At 37.0% G+C, this 18926-nt stretch overlaps 1 protein-coding gene across 1 annotated transcript in view; it reads right to left on the bottom strand.

Moving 5' to 3' along the window:
- Positions 1 to 11547: 11547 nt before the first annotated feature.
- Positions 11548 to 18926, bottom strand: part of ADAMTS18 (ADAM metallopeptidase with thrombospondin type 1 motif 18) — a 129915-nt gene continuing 122536 nt past the window's right edge. The window contains 2 exon segments of the mRNA XM_051975103.1: positions 11548 to 12075; positions 16254 to 16401. Coding sequence (XP_051831063.1) covers positions 11957 to 12075; positions 16254 to 16401 — 267 coding nt within the window. The 3' untranslated portion in view covers positions 11548 to 11956.

The following is an 18926-nucleotide window of genomic DNA, read 5'->3' as shown; positions in this document are numbered from 1 at the left end:
TTTTTATCCATAAAAAACAAAATAGATATGTTTGTTTCAAAGCAAAGTTATAATAAATTGTTTGCATGGTTCTTCTAGTGTTTGATGATAACAGTCACAGTAATTCAGTTCTATTACTGCCTGGGTAACCTTGGAAAAGTAACTTCAGGAGGTATTTAGAGATCTTGGGGGCCACTTATTTGAGGAATAGGGTGACTTCCTATTTGGGTATAAGTTAAACTATAACATCTGAGATCCCATTTTAAGATTTTGTGATTCTGTGAGCCTATACATAAATCATGAAATCTTTTTATCCATTTGCATCTTTCCATCCATAATTTTTTAAATACTTCTAGTAATGAACTAGCACTAGTAATAGTAAAAAAATTAACTTAGAATGATGTAGAGATTTAAGGTTTGAAGAATGCTTTAGCTAATCTCATTTGATCCTGACAGTCTCCCTGTATGAGTTAGGTGGTACAGAGATTATAATCCTCATTTCACAAAAGAGGAAAATGAAGGTCAGAGAAGTTAAATGGTTTATCCACATTTAAATAACTAGTAAGTTTCATAGAGAGAATTTGCACTCATGTCTCTCCTGATTCCACATCTAGAATTATTTCCCCTAGAATATTCTGACTCTTGGGGCATCCTGTTCCATGTGGGTCAGACTTAATTGTTAGGATGTCCTTCCTCTATTGAACCTAAAAGAGAATTAAACTTTCACCAGTCTATTATCTTTTACGTTTTGCAACATCAAACTTTCTTATCAAACTCTGTCTCTTGGTTTAACGTTTTGATAACAAATTTGGGAATCATATCATTGTTTCTGTCAGTATCTTTTTGAGCTGGAGCGGAAGCTAGGTGGTAAGCTCCACCTGCTTTTCTTTCAGTCACAAGATGTATTGTTAGTAAATGGCTGCATTCTTTTTGTTCTCAGAGATTCCAAAAACATAAGTCAACACCTAAGTCAAATTCTTATCCAAATACTAACTAACTTGGCATGAAGCCTGTAGCATCATTCCAGGGAGAAATGAATACCTGTCCTAGAAGCAGTACATGTTCACACTCCTGAGAAATCTCTAATGCATTTGGCAGTTTCAATTTGAGTCACCTAGGCTATCGAACAGAGAAAGATTATAGGTCTGGAGCTGGAAAGAAGCTCAGAGACCATCTAGTCCAAGTCTTTTTATAGATGGGAAAAAGTAGGAGCCAGGGAATTTAAATGACTTGCCTGAAGTAACACATAGAGAAAGTATCAGAGATAGATAGTGAACCACAATCCTTTGACTCCAGAAACGTTGTCTCTTTTCCCTTCTTTGAAAGTGATAAAATGACATTGTAGCTTTCTTGTTGCCAATCTAAGCTAAGATCTCTTTCAGTTCTGTGCTTTCAAAGTTTCTGTCCGTGTCTGACTGGATCCTGAAGATTACAATGCTTTTCCTATACCTATATATCTTTAAATATGTGTGTGTGTGTGTGTATTTTATTTATTTATTTGCTGAGGCAATTGGGATTAAGTGATTTGCCCAGAATCACACAGGAAGTGTTAAGTGTCTGAGATCACCTTCGAATCCAGGTCCTCCTGACTTTAGAGCTGGTACTCTATCCACTGCACATCTAGCTGTGGTTATACAACTGTGGAAGCTTTCTCATTTGGGATTGAGTATTCCTGTGAAATTACTACCAAGATAGAATTTATGTTCTTACTCTCTCCTTTCAGAAATAAAAGTCAATACAAACAAGTTTTTTGTTTGTTTGCTTCTTTGTTTGTTTTTATTTTGTATTTTCTATTCAAAGACTATTGGGATTTTCCTTGGATCACTGAACCATTGAGAAGAACCAAATCTTTCATAGTTGAACGTTGCACAATCTTGCTCTTACTGTATACACTATATTCCTGGTTATACTTATTTTGTTCAGCATCAGTTTGTGTAAATCTTTCCAGACCTTTTTAAAAATCAGCCTGCTCATCGTTTTTTTGTGGAACAATAATATTCCATTCAAATACCATAACTTATTCAGCCATTACCCAACTGATAGGCATCTATCCATTTTCCAATTCTTTGCCAATGCAAAAAAAAGTTACTACAAAAAATTTTGCACGTCACAGGTTCTTTTCTCTCTACAAATAAGTTCTAGAGGTTAGTTAGCTCTTATACTCTCCCATTAGTGTCATGAGTTGGCAGGACTTTTATTTATCCCTAAATATGTCTCCTTAGTGATGTCTATAGCATTCCTGGCTTTTTCTTACTAGCTCAAAGGTCCTCTCTTGACCCATATTATTTCCAAAGTCATCATTATGTAAGGCTTGGCTTCTCCATAGTATTTCTGTGTAGCCCCAGCTCTTTGTGCTTCTGTACATGGAATCAGTGACAGTCTGGTATGTATTCTGTTCCACAACTTCAGCTTCTGCCATTGTCTTAATGATAGGTTACCTTTGGGAGACTGGAATTCAAGTTCCCTAACACCACCATCCTGTTTCTGGGCTTTTTAAAACTTTCCTTCATCATCTACCCACTTCTGCAGACAACTAAGGGAAATTTAGGTTAATGAGACAACATTAACAGTAGCTGATATACTATCTGGTGGTATGTAGACTGGCTTCCAGAAGGAGAGGGTTCATCTTCTATTCTAACCTGAGTATATATCTGATAAAGTGCTCCATATTAATATATTCAGTTCAGAATCTCACCAGTGGAAAAAGCCTCTGAGGCCATTTAATTTAACCCATACCAGAGTAAGTTCTTTTTTACAACATGCAACAGTTTCACAACATAGCCAAAGAATGATTAAACTGTCTTTATTTAAAAATAACTGGGGAGGCTATACTCTCTACTGTGAGGCAACCCATTTCACTTTTAATTAAACTGCTGTTAAAGAAGTGTTTTCCTGATATCAGACTTAAATCTGACGCAATTTCTGTTCATTGTTACTATGTATTCTACCCTATGAAACCAGACAAAATCAAGCTACTTCTTTATATGAGAGCTCTTCTAGTCTTCTTTGGGCTAAAAATCCCCAAGTTCTTCAATCAATTTTAGAGGCAATGATTCATCTTATTTGCCTTTTACTAATGTTTTTTGTTTTGTTTTGTTTTGTTTTTTGCTGAGGCAGTTGGGGTTAAGTAACTTGCTCAGGATCATATAACTAGGGAATATTAAGTGTCTGAAGCCATATTTGAACTTGGGTCCTTCTGACTTCAGGGCCAGTGCTCTATCCATTGTGCCATCTAGCTGCCCCTTACCAATGTTTTTCATAGAATGTGGTGAACTCAATATAATTTGGCTATTGTGAGAAATTATTATTTCTATTATATTATTATTTATACTAATTATTTATTTAGAACCTTTCCTACTTCTTTCTCCAGAAATCAACTAGTGTTGGAAATCTTTTTGAAAGATTTCGCCAGGCCAAGATTTAATCAGATAGTAAAAGAAATTCTCATTTAAGACTATTGGGTTCATTCTTTCTCATTCTGTTTACTCAGATAGGTTTGAAAAAGTGTTGATTCTCCCTTTTGTCACATAGGATGATAACAAAAATCATTAAGTCTCTTTGACTAAGATTTGAGTGAACTAAGTCACATAACCAAAGATTCTCATAGTAATATATTCCAACCACTAATTGTAATAGTCATTTTCTCATTTAATTGTTAATCAAACAGAATTGATTACTACCCTCAGAAAGAAACCCTCTTCCAAAGTCATATAAACTATGTGCCCACTGCTGTGAGGAGGCTTTAAACATCTAAAAAAGACATAGCCAAATAACTATCCTTTTATTAAAATTCTGGTATTATTAATAAAATGATTAAATTATCCGGAAATTTTGTCTCTGAGGGCAGCTAGGTGGCACACTGGATAAAGCATCAACTCTGAAGTCAGTAGGACTTGAATTCAAATGTGGTCTCAGACACTTTACACTTCCTAGCTGTATAATCCAGGGCAAATCACTTAACCCCAATTGTGTCAGGAAAAAAAAAGTCACACTATGGAAGAGTACAGCAGACCTGTCACCTTCCTAATTCTGTGTAATGGGCTGAGGCTTGAGTTGATGCACTGAGGTCCCAAGCACATGAGGCTAAATAGTAATTGGACCATACTCTATTAATATATAAGCTTGGAGAAAGAATGGCCCCCACCCACTCTTTGTGCAAGTCCTGATGTGTTGTATAGGAAATGACGATTTTGGTGGGTGGAGGCAGGGGAGTGGAAAAGGAAGGGGAAGGAGAGACTTTTGGTATTGCTTTGCCACGGTTTGCTCAGCTCACATCTCGCTCTGCTAGCTGGCTTCCTGTTTGTTTCTCAAAGCAAAAAGAAGGGGAGGAGATGGTTCAGTGGATAGAGCACCAGCCTTGAAGTCAAGAGGACCTGAGTTCAAATCCAGCCTCAGACACTTAACAATTCCTGGTTGTATGACCATGGGCAAGTCAATTAACCCCAACTACCTCAGCAAAAAAAAGCAAAAAGAAGAAGAGAAACAAACAGGAAGCCAGCTAGCAGAGAGAGATGTGAGCTGAATTCAAATCTGGCCTCAGACATTTACTAGCTGTGTAACCCTGGGCAAGTCTCTTAACCCGGTTTGCCTCAGTTTCCTCATCTGTAAAATGAGCTGGGGGAGGAAAGGGCAAACCGTTCCTGTTGGAATCTTTACAAACTGCTAACTCATTAGAGTTGATAGATTATTGATCTGATCTTACAAGGAGATGTTTTGGGCCAGAACCTGAAACAAGGTACTAAGTAAAACTAATTGATACAATGTTTGTGCTCACATCTTTACTCATTGGAGTTCACATGTTTGGGAGATTTCAGGGTTTAGTATGAGATATCCAAATTCACACCTCTTTTAAAGCTCTTAGGGCCAGAGAGCACGCTGGAAGATATCCCACAATCCCACTCTCTCATACATAAGAAACAGACAGAGGCTCTCGGAGAGAGTTCAGCTGAATTACATGGAGAAGGGAGCATCAGTTCAGTTGAGGAGAAGCACTCTTTCAGAGGCACAAACAGATTCATCTTCATTTCACACCACTGTGGTGGCTGGGTTCTTGCACTTCCCCCACTGAGACTAAGCTGGTCTGAAAGGCTCTCCAGAAAGCTAGCCAAGCCCTAAGTGAAGGAGACAAGAGATCCATTTCCTTTGTGCTGGCTGGAGGCAGAAGAAAGCAGAGGCAAAGGAGAAGCTGCAAGAGTTCTTAGAACCAAGGAGAATGAGAGGCCTCTAAGAAAAACTAACAGGGCTATTTTGGAAGGAGAAAATAAATGTTTGAACTTTTATCACCTGGCTGTGTTTTGAGGTGATTATTACTTTCAACTGCAACTAAGGCTGCCTCCAGAAAACCTCCCCAAGAAACCTGCTCTACCCCAGAGAGAACCATTATATTATAATAAAGAAGAAAAACACAATTCCAATATCTTTCTTTGCTAAAAAAAAAAAAAAAAGCCCAAATGGATCACAAGGAGTTGGACATGACTGAAAAAAAAAGACTGAACAACAAAAATGTTAAGTAGTATAAGATCAAATACAGATCTTCTGTGAATTCTCCTGGAGACCTCCTTCCAAGCTGACCTCCAAGTATTAATCATTCGACCAGTTATGAATCTATATTGCCATTATTTAGCCTTCATTTCTTCATCTTGTCCACAAGAATAATTTGAAAGCTATTTTTAAGTTGGCTATCTACCAGAAATTTAATTTTATGAATAAATAAATCCTTAACTGCTACATCTGCTAGTTTTCTTCTAGGTACTCATCCTCTTTTACTCTCTGCAGCTTTTCACACTTCTGACACACCCTCCTTTATGACACTATCTTTCCTCTTGACTTTCATATCATACTTTTCCCTTAGTTCTCTTTCCACATTTCTCAGTTTTGCTAGGTCATTAACCAATGCCTACTGCTTCCTTCTTCCATTCTGCTCTGTCTTCGATCCTCTTAGCTTTTTTCTATACACTTTTTCCCTCAATGATCTCATTTGCTCAATGAGCTCAATTCTCATTTCTAGTCAGATTGTTCTTAAATCAATATATCTAAACCTAATTTCACTCCTGAATTCAGTTCCTACATCTCTAATCCCCAAATAAACATTTACTCATGGATGCTTTATTGGCATCTCAAATTCATCATTTACAAAACAGAATGAATCATATTTCTCCTTAAACTTATCTCTCTTCCTAAATTTTTCTATTTTCATTGAGACCTCTTCCTCTCTGTCTTACAGTTTTGTAGTCTCAGCGTATTTCTCATCTTCCTTCTCCTTCACCTCCACATTCAATCAATTGCCAACTCTTGTCAATTCTACCTCTGTACCGTTTCTCTATTTTTCCATTATATGTTCATCACCCTAGTTCAGACTCTCAGCACATCTTGTCTGGATTTTCATAATGATATATAATTGGTTGACAATTTACAATCCCTTGCTGGCTACCTGTAGATTATTTAGGGAGCAGGACTCAAATCCTTCTGCTTCTCCCATTCCTTTCCACCTCAATCTAGTTGGTCGATAGGATGGTTCATTTACTTTCCTTCATCCTTACTACATGACCCACATCTCCCAAATCTGTTCCCTAAAACCACATACCTCACGGTGTAGTACAGTACAGTGGGAAAAGCTTTAATCTTGACAATGAGAGAGTTTGGTCTCAGACATAGCACTATTATTTGGGACAAATTATTTTCCCTCTCTGAATTAATTTCTTCCTTTGTAAAAGGAAGGAGTTTGATTCAATAAACTTTATGAGTCTTTCTGACATTCCACACTGAGGAATAACCACACTGAAATTCCATATGGTCCCTTGAAATTTTAATATCTTATGGTCTAAAGTTCCTTTTAGTTCTGATATTGTTTTATTCCTCTATATATCTTGTGTTCTAATTATGCCCTAGTAAGCTAATATACTTGCTTTTCTCATGGATTAATTCTCAAAATAAAATGCTCCGCAATCTAGGGATGTTTCCTTAACCAAAAGGATAGAAGGATGGAAAGAAAGGAAAAGAGGAAGAATTTAATTACTGGGAGAAAGACTGAAGTCTATATGTACACTATGGATATATTTAATGATGGATATTGGAACTACTCCTTATGCCAGGTATAGAGAAATATTCCTCACTTTGAATGCCACAGATTTAGATAAATTTATAGACTTAGAATTGTCAAAACCTTTAGGAACTGTCTGAATAGGAATCTTTTTCTGTATCTTCTGTGACAAGTGATCATTCAACCTTTGATGTGAAACTTCAGTGGCCAATAGCTCATTATCTTCTGAAGAACTTCATTGTACATTTAAAACAATTATAATTGTTAGAAAACTTTTATTTGCACAGAACCTAAAGCTGTCCCCCACTGATTTCTCCTTATCCTACTTTTAGTCTTTGGGGCCAAATCCTGGCTCTTTTCACTAACAAGGTGACCTTCTCACAGAATCTCAGTTTACTTTTCTATAAAATGAGACTAGATTTTGAACCAGATGGTTTCCAACATCTTATTCAGCTCTAAGTCCCTTATGTCCAATATTTCTTTTACATAATATGAAGTACTTGTAGGAAATGATCATGTCTTCATGTAGATTATTTAGGGAGCAGGACTCAAATCCTTCTGCTTCTCCCATCCCTCTCCACCTCAATCTAGTTGGTCGATAGGATGGTTCATTTACTTTCCTTCATCCTTACTACATGATGAATATTCCAATGACGAATCAAAGACCCCCTTTAAGGGAAAATTTGAAAATACAGGGACTATTCATCATTTCTTACAAACAACTTAAATGTACCTAGAATTATAGAATCTAGAAATAACCTAGAAATGAGAAAACTTAGATATCTCTATTCCAACCCTTTCATATAACAGAGGAAGAAATAAGGTCAAGATAAATTCAAGACACAGTATCTCAGACTTCTTAGAGCTTTCTTCACAATCTCATGGCTGCCTCCATGAACCTACTGAATGTATAACTAGTACTGATCAGTTTCCTTTGTCTTTTATGTGGGTATAGCCTTCATTATTCAAATAACTTTAATAAGATTCAAATATAAGGAAACAGAGTCCTTTATTATTAAACTTACAGAAGAATTAAATACCATGCCTTTATGTTGATTTTTTTCGTTCCATAACATAGTTTTATTCAACATTTTTTTTTCTAATTAACATCATCCACTTTAGGAAGCAAGTACAAACATAGGACAGATTATGAGTTAATAAATTATTTTTTACATCAAGTAATAAAATAGTAATTATGAAGACAATTTTACTGGGGGTAGAGAAGAAATACAATGTGAATTGTTTTTGTTTTTAAATAATACAACTATTTGTACTTCAAATCAAGTCAAGGAGATAATTATCATTTCTCGGATAATATGAAAAAAAAACCCAAACCCAGCTCCCATTTGGAGAGCTACAAAAGGAACAGTTCATTTTAAGTGACCACTGTCTAGCTGGCTATGCTGAACTAGCCAGTCTTTATTTGAATCGGTGCCTTTGAGGCAGAGAACTGGGGCAACATTCATTAAAAAAAAAAAGTTGTGGGATGAAGTGGAACAACATAAACACACATCTTTTGAACAAAAACTCCAAAAATTACAGGCGGACACAAGTCTGCCTGCTTTATTGGTTTGGGGAAATAGGCTGGTATGCTTCCAACTAAAAACTATTTTAAGGATAGTCTCTCCACCAAAGCTTCTTCCATCATGGATATCTCCTTTTGGCAAGGAGGAGATACCTCCCTTGCCAACTTGCCAATTTAGATTGGCAAGCCCTGGAAGGTGCCACAAAACTGGAGAGGCATTAAGTGGTGGCAAATGTTATCTAGCTCAGTTCTGAAAGACCCATTAATAGTGGATTTGGTCACCAAGGAATGGATTCCTTGGCTGCAGAGATACACAAAACCACTTACAAAGGTGTGGAAAGGATTGGGACCTTTGATGGTAGAAAAGAACTCCAAGGTAAAACAAACAGACAAATAAACAAAAACATATGTCTAAAGTTTGTATCACCAAAAGCACCAAACCCAGTCCTCTGGGTAAAAGATTCCTAACTAAATGTTTACTGAATTAATTTGAAATTGAATTTAAACTTAGATTGGGTTCCTCTGAAGATGACTACCTCCTGGTACAATCTTCTGAGGGGAATGCTATAAAATTGGAATATTTTCTCTGTTGACATTCATTATTTAAATATAAGTACTTGTGAGTAAGTATGCTGTTAAATAAACTGAATTCAATTGAAATTAGAAGGCCTTAAGACTATATAACATGAATATCAGTTGGAGAAACTGGAAATATTTAAGCTGGAGAAGAAAATACTACAGAACACATAGTAGCCATCTTCAAGTATCTGGTATTTGAAGGGTTGTTATATGGAAAAGAGACTAAATTCATTTTGGTTGGTTGGTCCCAAAAAGATAGAACTAGGAGAAATGGGTGGAAGTTGTAGAGGGGCAGACTTAAGCTGGATTTAAGGGAAAAAAATCTTATCAAGAGCTATTGAAAAGTGGAATTGGTTGCACCAAGCAAGAGCTGGGAGGGATTCATGTAGGCATGACTAAATGGCTCTGAGATCCCTTTCAGCTCTGATATTCTAGGATTCCAAAATTAATGTCATATAGTCCCCTCTAGATCATAATATCCATGAGGGCTGGGATTCTTATATTTAAATTTTCTTTATTTCCCATTGCACAGAACACTGTTTTACACACAAAAAAGTTTATTAATTAAATTATTAGACTTCTGGCTTCTTAAGGCTCAAGACTGCCAAGGAGAGACAAAAGCATAGTAGAAAGAGAGCTGAATTTTTAATCAAGTCACCTGAGTCTGAATCCCAGTTCTGCCATTTATTAACTTTCTGACTTTGGTCAAATTATTCTCACGGGCCTTATTTTATCCCTTAAAAAAAGATCACTAAGGTCCCTTCCAGGAATAAATAGTATAACCTTATTTAAAGAATAGACCTATATAGGAGGGACCAGATTTCTTCTGTGCTACTCTAAAGTCTAGAGCAAACAAGAAGGTTTGAAAGGAGTCAGACATAGCTGGGATCCATAGATGGAAGTTACGAAGAGGCAGATTTTAGCCGATTACATATAAATAAAAATCTAATAATGAGAGCTATTCAAAAATGGGAATGCACTTCCTTGTGAGACAGTGAGTTCCCAGTTATTTGAAGTGGCCAAAGAAACCAAATGACCTTGTTGTAGAGACTGTCAAAGGGAGTCATGCATGGTGCTGGTGACTATATTAGATTGGCTCTGAGATCCCTTCTAACTAATCTTGTTATGATTCCATGACTTGGTTTGCTGTCTTCTTCAGTATTGAATCAGGGCTCTCAAGTAGAAGGTGCTTAATAAATGTCGAATTTAATTGTTTCACATATGGAAGTATCTTGAGATGACATGGGGATACGGGGTAAAGGCTTGCAATTTATAAGTTATTCAAAGTGCAAAATTCAATTGACCAATTGTTCTAAATGGTCTACATACCCTGTTTCCAGAATGTTTTTTTAGAAAATGCTTCCCAGGTTGTTGTTAATATTCTTGAGCCTTGATATAGGCAGAATATATGCTCCAGAACTACCCACACAGTCCAACAGGAAGACCACAAAGAAGTAAAAGGTCCCTTGTCAGTTTTGTGATCATATTCTCTTGGTCCCAATTAGTGGAAGTCTTATATCTAGGGCCCATAAAAGCCTTTTCAAGTTAGGCTGAAGAACTAAAAGGTTCTTATTCCAGCAGAAGGCTGTCATAGCTCTGCTGTTCACTTGCTGTGTGAACTTGAATAAGCCTCTTCATCCTTATATGCCTGAGTTTTTTCAGCTACAAAGAGAAGGAGTTGGAGTTCACCTTGACCCAACAACATTTGGAATCTGTTTAGCCCTGGGTACCACATTTTAGGAAGGATAGTGATAAGCTAGAGAACATCAAAGTCATATGACCAAGATGGAGAGGAGATTGGAGACCAAGCTAAACAAAGATCACCTGAAGGAATCAAAGAAGAAGAAATAATAATATCTGGTTGCTGTTATCAAGTGTCTGAAGGATAGTCATGTGGAGGAGGATTTGGGTTTGTTCTCCCTAGTCTAAAAGAGCAGAACTGGGAGCAAGTACTGTAAGATGCATCAAGGCAGATTTATGCTTGAAGGAAGGAAAAACTTTCTGACAATTTAGAATTGTCCCAAAATAGAAAAGGATGTATTAGGAGGTAGTAAGCTCCCCATCATAGGGAGTCTTCCAAACAGAGACTGGATAATCACATGTGGAAAAAACTGTAGTGTGAATTTCTGCTCAGGTGGGGCTTGGACTACATAACAGCTAAGATCCATTCCAGCTCTGAGATTCTGTAGTTCAATGATTCCTTTCAGCTCTATGTTTTGGTAAATCTACAAGGACAGGAGGTTCCTCAGTTGACTCAATGTGTCCTTTCTACTAATGTTGACATGAATAAATGTTTGTTTTCTGGTTAATAACTCAGCACATCTTCATCTGATAAAGTCCTATGTTCCAAAGGACAGGTGAAGCTGAAAGTATTTCATGAGAGGGGATCCATCCTGGCATCGCATGTCCAAGTGCTCTGAAATGAGCATGATATATCAACAAAAATAATCCCTTGTCCCTTAAGCACTTCACTGTGGCCACACTCCTACAGCACAGGTCTCCACTTGCTTGGTAAGTACTGTGAGTGACCCAGACAAGGGTATTCACTGTAGTTCAAAGAAGAGACCAATCCCACCCCAGTCACCAAGAGGCATTTACAAAAAATTGAGAGGCAGAACAGTGTAGTCATAAAAATAATGGATTTGGAACAGATGACCTGGATTTGAGTCTGCTAGTCTAGAGAGTTCTCTTCTTTAGATCTTAGATTCCTCCTCTCTGAAATGGGGACAATTCTTGCACTACCTTCCTCACAGGGCTATTTTGGGGGAAGCATTGTAAACCTTCAGGTACTAGAAAAATTTGAGTTGTTATCATCATCATCATCATCATCATCATCATCGATTCTTCCTTGAGCACGATTTGCAGCACTGTTTGCCATAAAACTTGTGGTTGCAGACACCATGTTGTGGAACTAGATGGCACCAGCTGAAGAAATCCACACAAGGTGGCTCATCTAAAAAGAAAAAGTCCTGATCAATTTATTGCCAGGGGCCTCTGGTCATTTCCCTCAGTCAAGTTTGTGCCCATAATTACTGGAATCTATTTTTGATTTTAATCCCCAACATCTCCATCTCTTCAGAGAGAGATGCAACTGTGTTCCAGTGGAAATATTTCTGTTCTGAGAATCAGAAATATTGGATTACAATCTCTGACACAAACTTGCTGTGTGAACTTGAGATTTATAATGATTCAGGTACCTTCCATTTTATAGTCTAAGGTTTCTCCTAGTGTGACATTCTACCTTTGATGATGTAAAATTCCAACCTGTGTGGCTCTGTGGTCTCCTATCTCAGATTACTTTATTTCTGATCTTCTCTTATTTAAGTTCTCTTTCAGCTATGAAATTCTAGTTTCTGATGTTTTCTCTACTTCTGATGCATTGGGTTCTCGGTTTTAAGGTTTCTGACAACTTTTTAAACCCTTCATAACTCGACTCTTCTTATCTCTCCTGTCTTCTTATATACTACATGATGCAGCAACATGGCCTTTGCACTGAGTTCATTTTTCAGGGTAATATAGGTATTTGGACATCTATGGTACCACAAAATGTAAGTTGTGATTATTATTATTCCACTAAAGTCTTTCTTTTGTGCCACTTCATGTTAAGGAAGGCACGCTGCACTCTCTAATGCTAAGCCAGATCAAGTGAAGGGTTTTTAACACAGGAGAAAACACAAGCATGTTTATAGGCAACAGGGAAGCAGCCAATAGAGAGGGAGAAATTGAAAATCAGTGAGTAGGGATGATAGAAGAGATAGTCTGTTGGAGAAAGGGTGCAATGGGATAAAGGACACAGGTCTTAGCAAGGAGAAGGGGAACTTCATTATGAAGATAGGAGTGGAGGAGGAAATAGTGAGAAAATGCATCTAAGTGATGTGAAATGAGAAGAGAAGAGGAAACTCTAGGTGAGTAACCTCAGGTTTTTTTCCCATGAATTTTAAGGTAAGATACAGAGTTGAGAGGGAGAGGAAAAGGGATGCCATGGAATATTTGAGGAAGAATGAAAAAGTTTGTAATAGGCACTAGATTGAATAGTGAATTGATGAAGTATGGGAATATTCCCTTTCTTCAGTTAAGGCACAGGTGAGAATATGTAACATAAATTTGTTATTCAGTAAGCATGATTTTCATGATTTTTCTCTAACTCCATACAAGAGTAATAGAAGCAAAAGTGGTGTTTGGTAGGAGAGACTTAAAGTTTTGTCTTGATGGGGTAATATCTTCCATAGGATAAGGGGACAAAGGACTTGAGAGATGAGAACAGTGTAGAGTTAAACAAAATGGGTGGAAATGGGGAAGGGAGAAAATGATAGCTACTGCAGGGGTGATATCCTGGGAAAGAACTAAGGGGCTGAGGGAATGAAAGATGTGATGAGGACAAAGAACAAGTTTAAGAGTTTTACAACAAAAGGAAAAATGGGATTATGAAATCTTATGATCTGATAAGGATGAATATGGAAGTTAATCTTGTGGATAGTAAAGAGACTAAGGCCTTTAGCCATTTCTGTGTTCAACTGAGATGGAGTAGAAGAACTAAGTAGATTTATGAGAAGGGAAGTTGGGGTGTTTGAGGAATCAACATTTATGTTGAAATCCCTTATTATGATAACAGGAGTTAGATGAAGAAAAAGATTGTAAACTAGACATTGAACTCATTGAAGAAGAAAGATGAATGTCCTGGGAGTTCATAGCTAACAGTTGCCAGAACTTTGATTGGGTGATAAATTTGGATTGAATGAATCTCAAAAGAGGGTTACGGTGGCAGTAGAAAACTCTTACAGTGGCAATAAGGAACAAGAAGTATTCTATTCCAATGGTGCACCCGTCATGCCTACTGAGGTGGGGTTATGAGCGAAAGTGCAATCAGTATTTGAAACACATGCAGTGTCATCAGGAGGAAGTCAGGTCTCAGTGAGAACCAGAAGATGGAAGTGGTACCAAAAACATTTTAAAATGATATGAAGTTTGTTAATTATGGAGCAGGCATTCCAAGGAGCACAGTAGAAAGGATGAGTAGATCTGGATTTGAGTCTAACATTGCTATTTAACTTATATATTTTGTTTTCTTTTTTCATGTTTTATCTTCTGCTCCTCTATTTGATGTCTTAGAAACTTCTTGATGGCAGAGTCTGTATCTTACAAACCTTTAGTCTCCACAATACAGGACACATAATAGAATCTGTCTTATTTTTATTTCAAAGTCAACATGTCTAAAATTCACCTCATTATCATCTTCCTCATCCCCCAATACTGACAACTCATCTAACTTCCTTGTCTTCTTGGTCAGTGACATCACTACATCACCATCTTCCCAGTCACTCATACATGAAATCTCTGAGATATTGTAATGAGAAATGGTTCTCGCTCTCAGTAATGCCATTTCCCTACATTCAATCAGTTGCCAATTCCTATAAATTCTACCTCTACAATATTCTACTACCCCCAGTGTCTGCATCCTACTTCAGTCTCTTGCCTGGGCTACCATTATAGCTTCTGGATAGTCTTGCTGCTTCTGGTTTCTCCCCTTTCGGTCTCTCCTTCACACACTCATCTCATTTATGCAGAGGTCAGTTCAAAAACTTTAAAGGTTTCCTAATGTCATCTAATCTCAAAGGGCAAGTTCCTGTGAGGAAAGCAATTTGGAAATCTTAAAGCATTCATGAGAATGTGAGTTATTATTGTTCAGAATCTAACTCTGATATTCAAAGTCCTCTATAACTTTGTACCTTATGAATTTTCAGTCTTATTTCACCTTAGCTCACTGCTTTGTAGTCTATGCGCCAATCAAACTGGACTGCTAATCCTTTTCTCTCTGCCCATATCTTTTCTCACACTGTCCCTTATACCTAGGATCCTTATTTCTTTCCCATTGCACCTATTAAGCTCAGGTCCAGCTCAGGTGCCATTACAGGGCAGAGGATTCAAGTCTCCGAGAAGCTTTGTCTAATTTTCACAAACAGAAATGACATTTTCTTTGTTGTCTCTCAAACCATTCTGTTTGTGCTTCTCTGCACGAGAAGAACTGAAGATATGGCATAGACAAGTCTGAGAAGACAAAATAATATGTTCAAATATCTGAAGGCAATCATAACATAGAAGAAGAATTAGCCTAGTTTGGTTTGTCTCAATGGAAAGAAAGAAGTAACAGGTGAGATTCTAGCTCTACCTAAGGAAAAAATATCCAGAACCGTCCAGAACTCTATGTACCATGCAGTATCACAGAGCTGGGTCTGGGGTCAGAAAGATCCAAATTCAAATCTTAACTCAACCCCTTACAAGCTGTGTGACCTTAGGAAAGTTAAGTCTCAGTTTCTTTATTTATAAAATGGGGATGATAGCACCTACCTCCCAGGGTGGGTATAAGGATCAAGTGAGATTTGTGCAAAACACTTTGCACACCACTGGCAAATAGCAGATGCTATATGAAAGCCAGCGATTGTTTTCATCATTATCATGATGTTTATTATTATCAGATTAGGCTGCTTGCATGAGTAGTGAGTACCTCACCATTAAAAGTTTTTAAGCAGAATTTAAAGGCCCACTTGTTTAATATCCAGAAGGTAGATATCCAAACACAGATTAGCTGAGATGACATCTGAGGTACCTCCAAAATTTGAGATTCTGTGATTATTATAAGTTATCATATTTATTCATTCATTAAACAAGCTCTTTAAAGTGCCTACTTTATGGCAGGAGCTGTAGAAGGTACCTGAAGTACAAAGACCTTATTAAACTTAATGAAAGTTTGTTAAATGAGTGACAAAATAATAGTCTGTCCTCAGGGAGCTTATATTCAATGATAGATCTATAATTTTTATATTCTATTTCTAGCAGTAGAATAGTCACTTCTGTATTGATGTATTTATTTTGTTATAAGATATGTAAAGGCAGAGTTAAAGTCTAGTTTGTTTTCATACCCCCCAGATTTTCTACCTCAGGGTTACACACACACGCACACACACACACACACACACACACACACACACAAAGTATTAAATGTCTGATGAATGAAAAGGGGAAAAATTTAAATAAGTTAACAAAATTCTAGGCCATATTGATACAAATCAAATTATCCTGAGAAATATTTTCTTCCAAAATAAACAAACCCAATTCAAATGCAGGGTTTGTTACCTCTTTTTATAGGTAGAGGGCAAAAATTTGTGTTACAGGCTCTGACTGCTGATGGTTTTTGGTGAACCAGGCAGCTGGCTGTAGGCCGTCCTTGCTGGAGACACTGCACTGTTCGGGTCTGTAGGCCACCTCCACATGTCACTGTACACTGCAGAAAGAGAAAAAAACCATGGAGAATCAGTAGAAATCAAATAATGATTTCTTAAATGATTAGCAGGAGAATGATAAGGAAAAGGAGACAAAGAAGAGGGAAAAGGAAGAGGAAGAAGAGGAGAAGAAAGAGGAAGAGAAGAAAAAGGAGGAGGTGAAAGAAGAGGAGAATGAAGAGGGGAATTAGAAGTAAAGAAAGAAAGAAAAGAAAGAAAAAGAGGTGGAAGAGAAAGAGAAGAAAAAGGAGGAGGTAAAAGAAGAGGAGAATGAAGAGGGAAATAGGAAGTAGAGAAAGAAAAGAGAAGGAAGAAGAAGAGGGAGAAGAGGAAGAGAAGAAAAAAGAGCAGGCACATTTCCAAAATATATAGAGAATGGACTCTAATTTATAAGAAATCAAGCCATTCTCCAATTGATAAATGGTCAAAGGATATGAACAGACAATTTTCAGATGATGAAATTGAAACTATTACCACTCATATGAAAGAGTGTTCCAAATCACTATTGATCAGAGAAATGCAAACTAAGACAACTCTGAGATACCACTACACACCTGACAGATTGGCTAAGATGACAGGAAAAAATAATGATGAATGTTGGAGGGGATGCGGTAAAACTGAGACACTGATGCATTGTTGGTGGAGTTGTGAACGAATCCAACCATTCTGGAGAGCAATCTGGAATTATGCCCAAAAAGTTATCAAACTGTGCATATCCTTTGACCCAGCAGTGTTACTTCTGGGCTTATATCCCAAAGAGATACTAAAGAAGGGAAAGGGATCTGTATGTGCCAAAATGTTTGTGGCAGCCCTGTTTGTAGTGGCTAGAAACTGGAAATTGAATGGATGCTCATCATTTGGAGAATGGTTGGGTAAATTGTGGTATGTGAATATTATGGAATATTATTGTTCTGTAAGAAGTGACCAGCAGGATGAATACAGAGAGGCTTGGAGAGACTTACATGAACTGATGCTAAGTGAAATGAGCAGAACCAGGAGATCATTATATACTTCAACAATGATAACAACAGTTGCCTGCCATCCACTGATGGAAGTGGATTTCTTTGATAAAGAGACCTAACTCAGTTTCAGTTGATCAATGATGGACAGAAGCAGCTACACCCAAAGAAAGAACACTGGGAAATGAATATAAACTATTTGCATTTTTGTTTTTCTTCCTGGGTTATTTTTACCTTCTGAATCCAATTCTCCCTGTGCATCAAGAGAACTGTTCGATTCTGCATACATATATTGTATCTAGGATATATTGTATCTAGATAAATATATCTAGGATATATTTAACATATATAGGACTGCTTGACATTTAGGGGAGGGGTGGACAGAAGGAGGGGAAAAATTGGAACAGAAGTGAGGGCAAGTGATAATGTTGTAAAAAAATTACCCTGGCATGGGTTCTGTCAAAAAAAGTTATTATAAAATAAATTAAAAAAAAAAGAAAAAGGAGGAGGCAAAAGAAGAGGAGAATGAAGAGGAGAATAAGAAGTAGAGAAAGAAAAGAGAAGGAAGAGAAGGAGAAGGAAGAGGAGGAAGAAGAAAAGGGTAAGTAAGAAGAGAAAATTTCTGAAATGCTTAAAACATCAAAATTGAAAACACTCATTGAAGATAAAAACTTAAGAGTTGAAAAGGCAGTGTTGTAGGCCATTATTCTGGTGGAAAGTGGGAGACCTAAGTTAATTTCTCTAACTCCTTCAATATTGGGCAGGATTGTTGTGGGCAAAGAAGTTATGGTGCAGATTCAGGGCAGTTTGAATTAACTTTGTCCTCAGACCTAGCTGTGTGGCCCTTTAGGCAAGTAGGAAATAAAGGCTTTGAGACTCTGGCAATGAGTTCTAGACACTCCAGGGAATTTCCTTTTCCATTGCTCTTCACGTCCTTACCAGAGCCTTGATCTGCTTTTATCTTCATGTGTCCTGCTTTTTAAATGTCTTGGGAACTACTTTTACCTGAGGGCAATTGAATTTGTTTTTATTAAATGGATTATTTATTTAAACCCTCTGAGCCATCTGTGATTGGAAATATTAAACCATAAGGACAGACTCTTAGAACATGGAATATCAGAAATGGTAGGTAAGACTTTTAGAACATAAAACATTACATTTAAGAGCTAGAAGGCAGGCTCTTAAAACATAAAACTGTTAGAGTTTTACAGGCTTTTAGAATAGAAATTTATAATCTATAATATAAATGGGTAGGACCCTAGGGGTCATCTAATTCAATCCCTTCTTTTTATAGAGAAACTGGGGTGCCAACAAGAGAAGTTAATTGTCCAATGTTAGGACTTATTTATTTTTGTACACCCTGGAATTGCTTTGTACATTCCTCTTCCTATTCTATCATTATGCTATAATAAAGTGATGATCTCTTGAAGGACTAAGAAAGAGAAGGAAAAGAAGAATAAATAAGGATGCATTTATTTGTTTATTAGTTTTGAAAGAATTTTTTTTAAGTTCATTGTATCAATTTAGTTACATAAACAAATTACACTTTACTCATAAAATAATACTTT

The sequence above is a fragment of the Antechinus flavipes genome, chromosome 2, assembly GCF_016432865.1.
Source record: "Antechinus flavipes isolate AdamAnt ecotype Samford, QLD, Australia chromosome 2, AdamAnt_v2, whole genome shotgun sequence".
Taxonomy (NCBI): domain Eukaryota; kingdom Metazoa; phylum Chordata; class Mammalia; order Dasyuromorphia; family Dasyuridae; genus Antechinus; species Antechinus flavipes.
The sequence above is the reverse complement of the archived record's forward strand: the minus strand, read 5'-3'. Positions and strand labels throughout refer to the sequence as shown.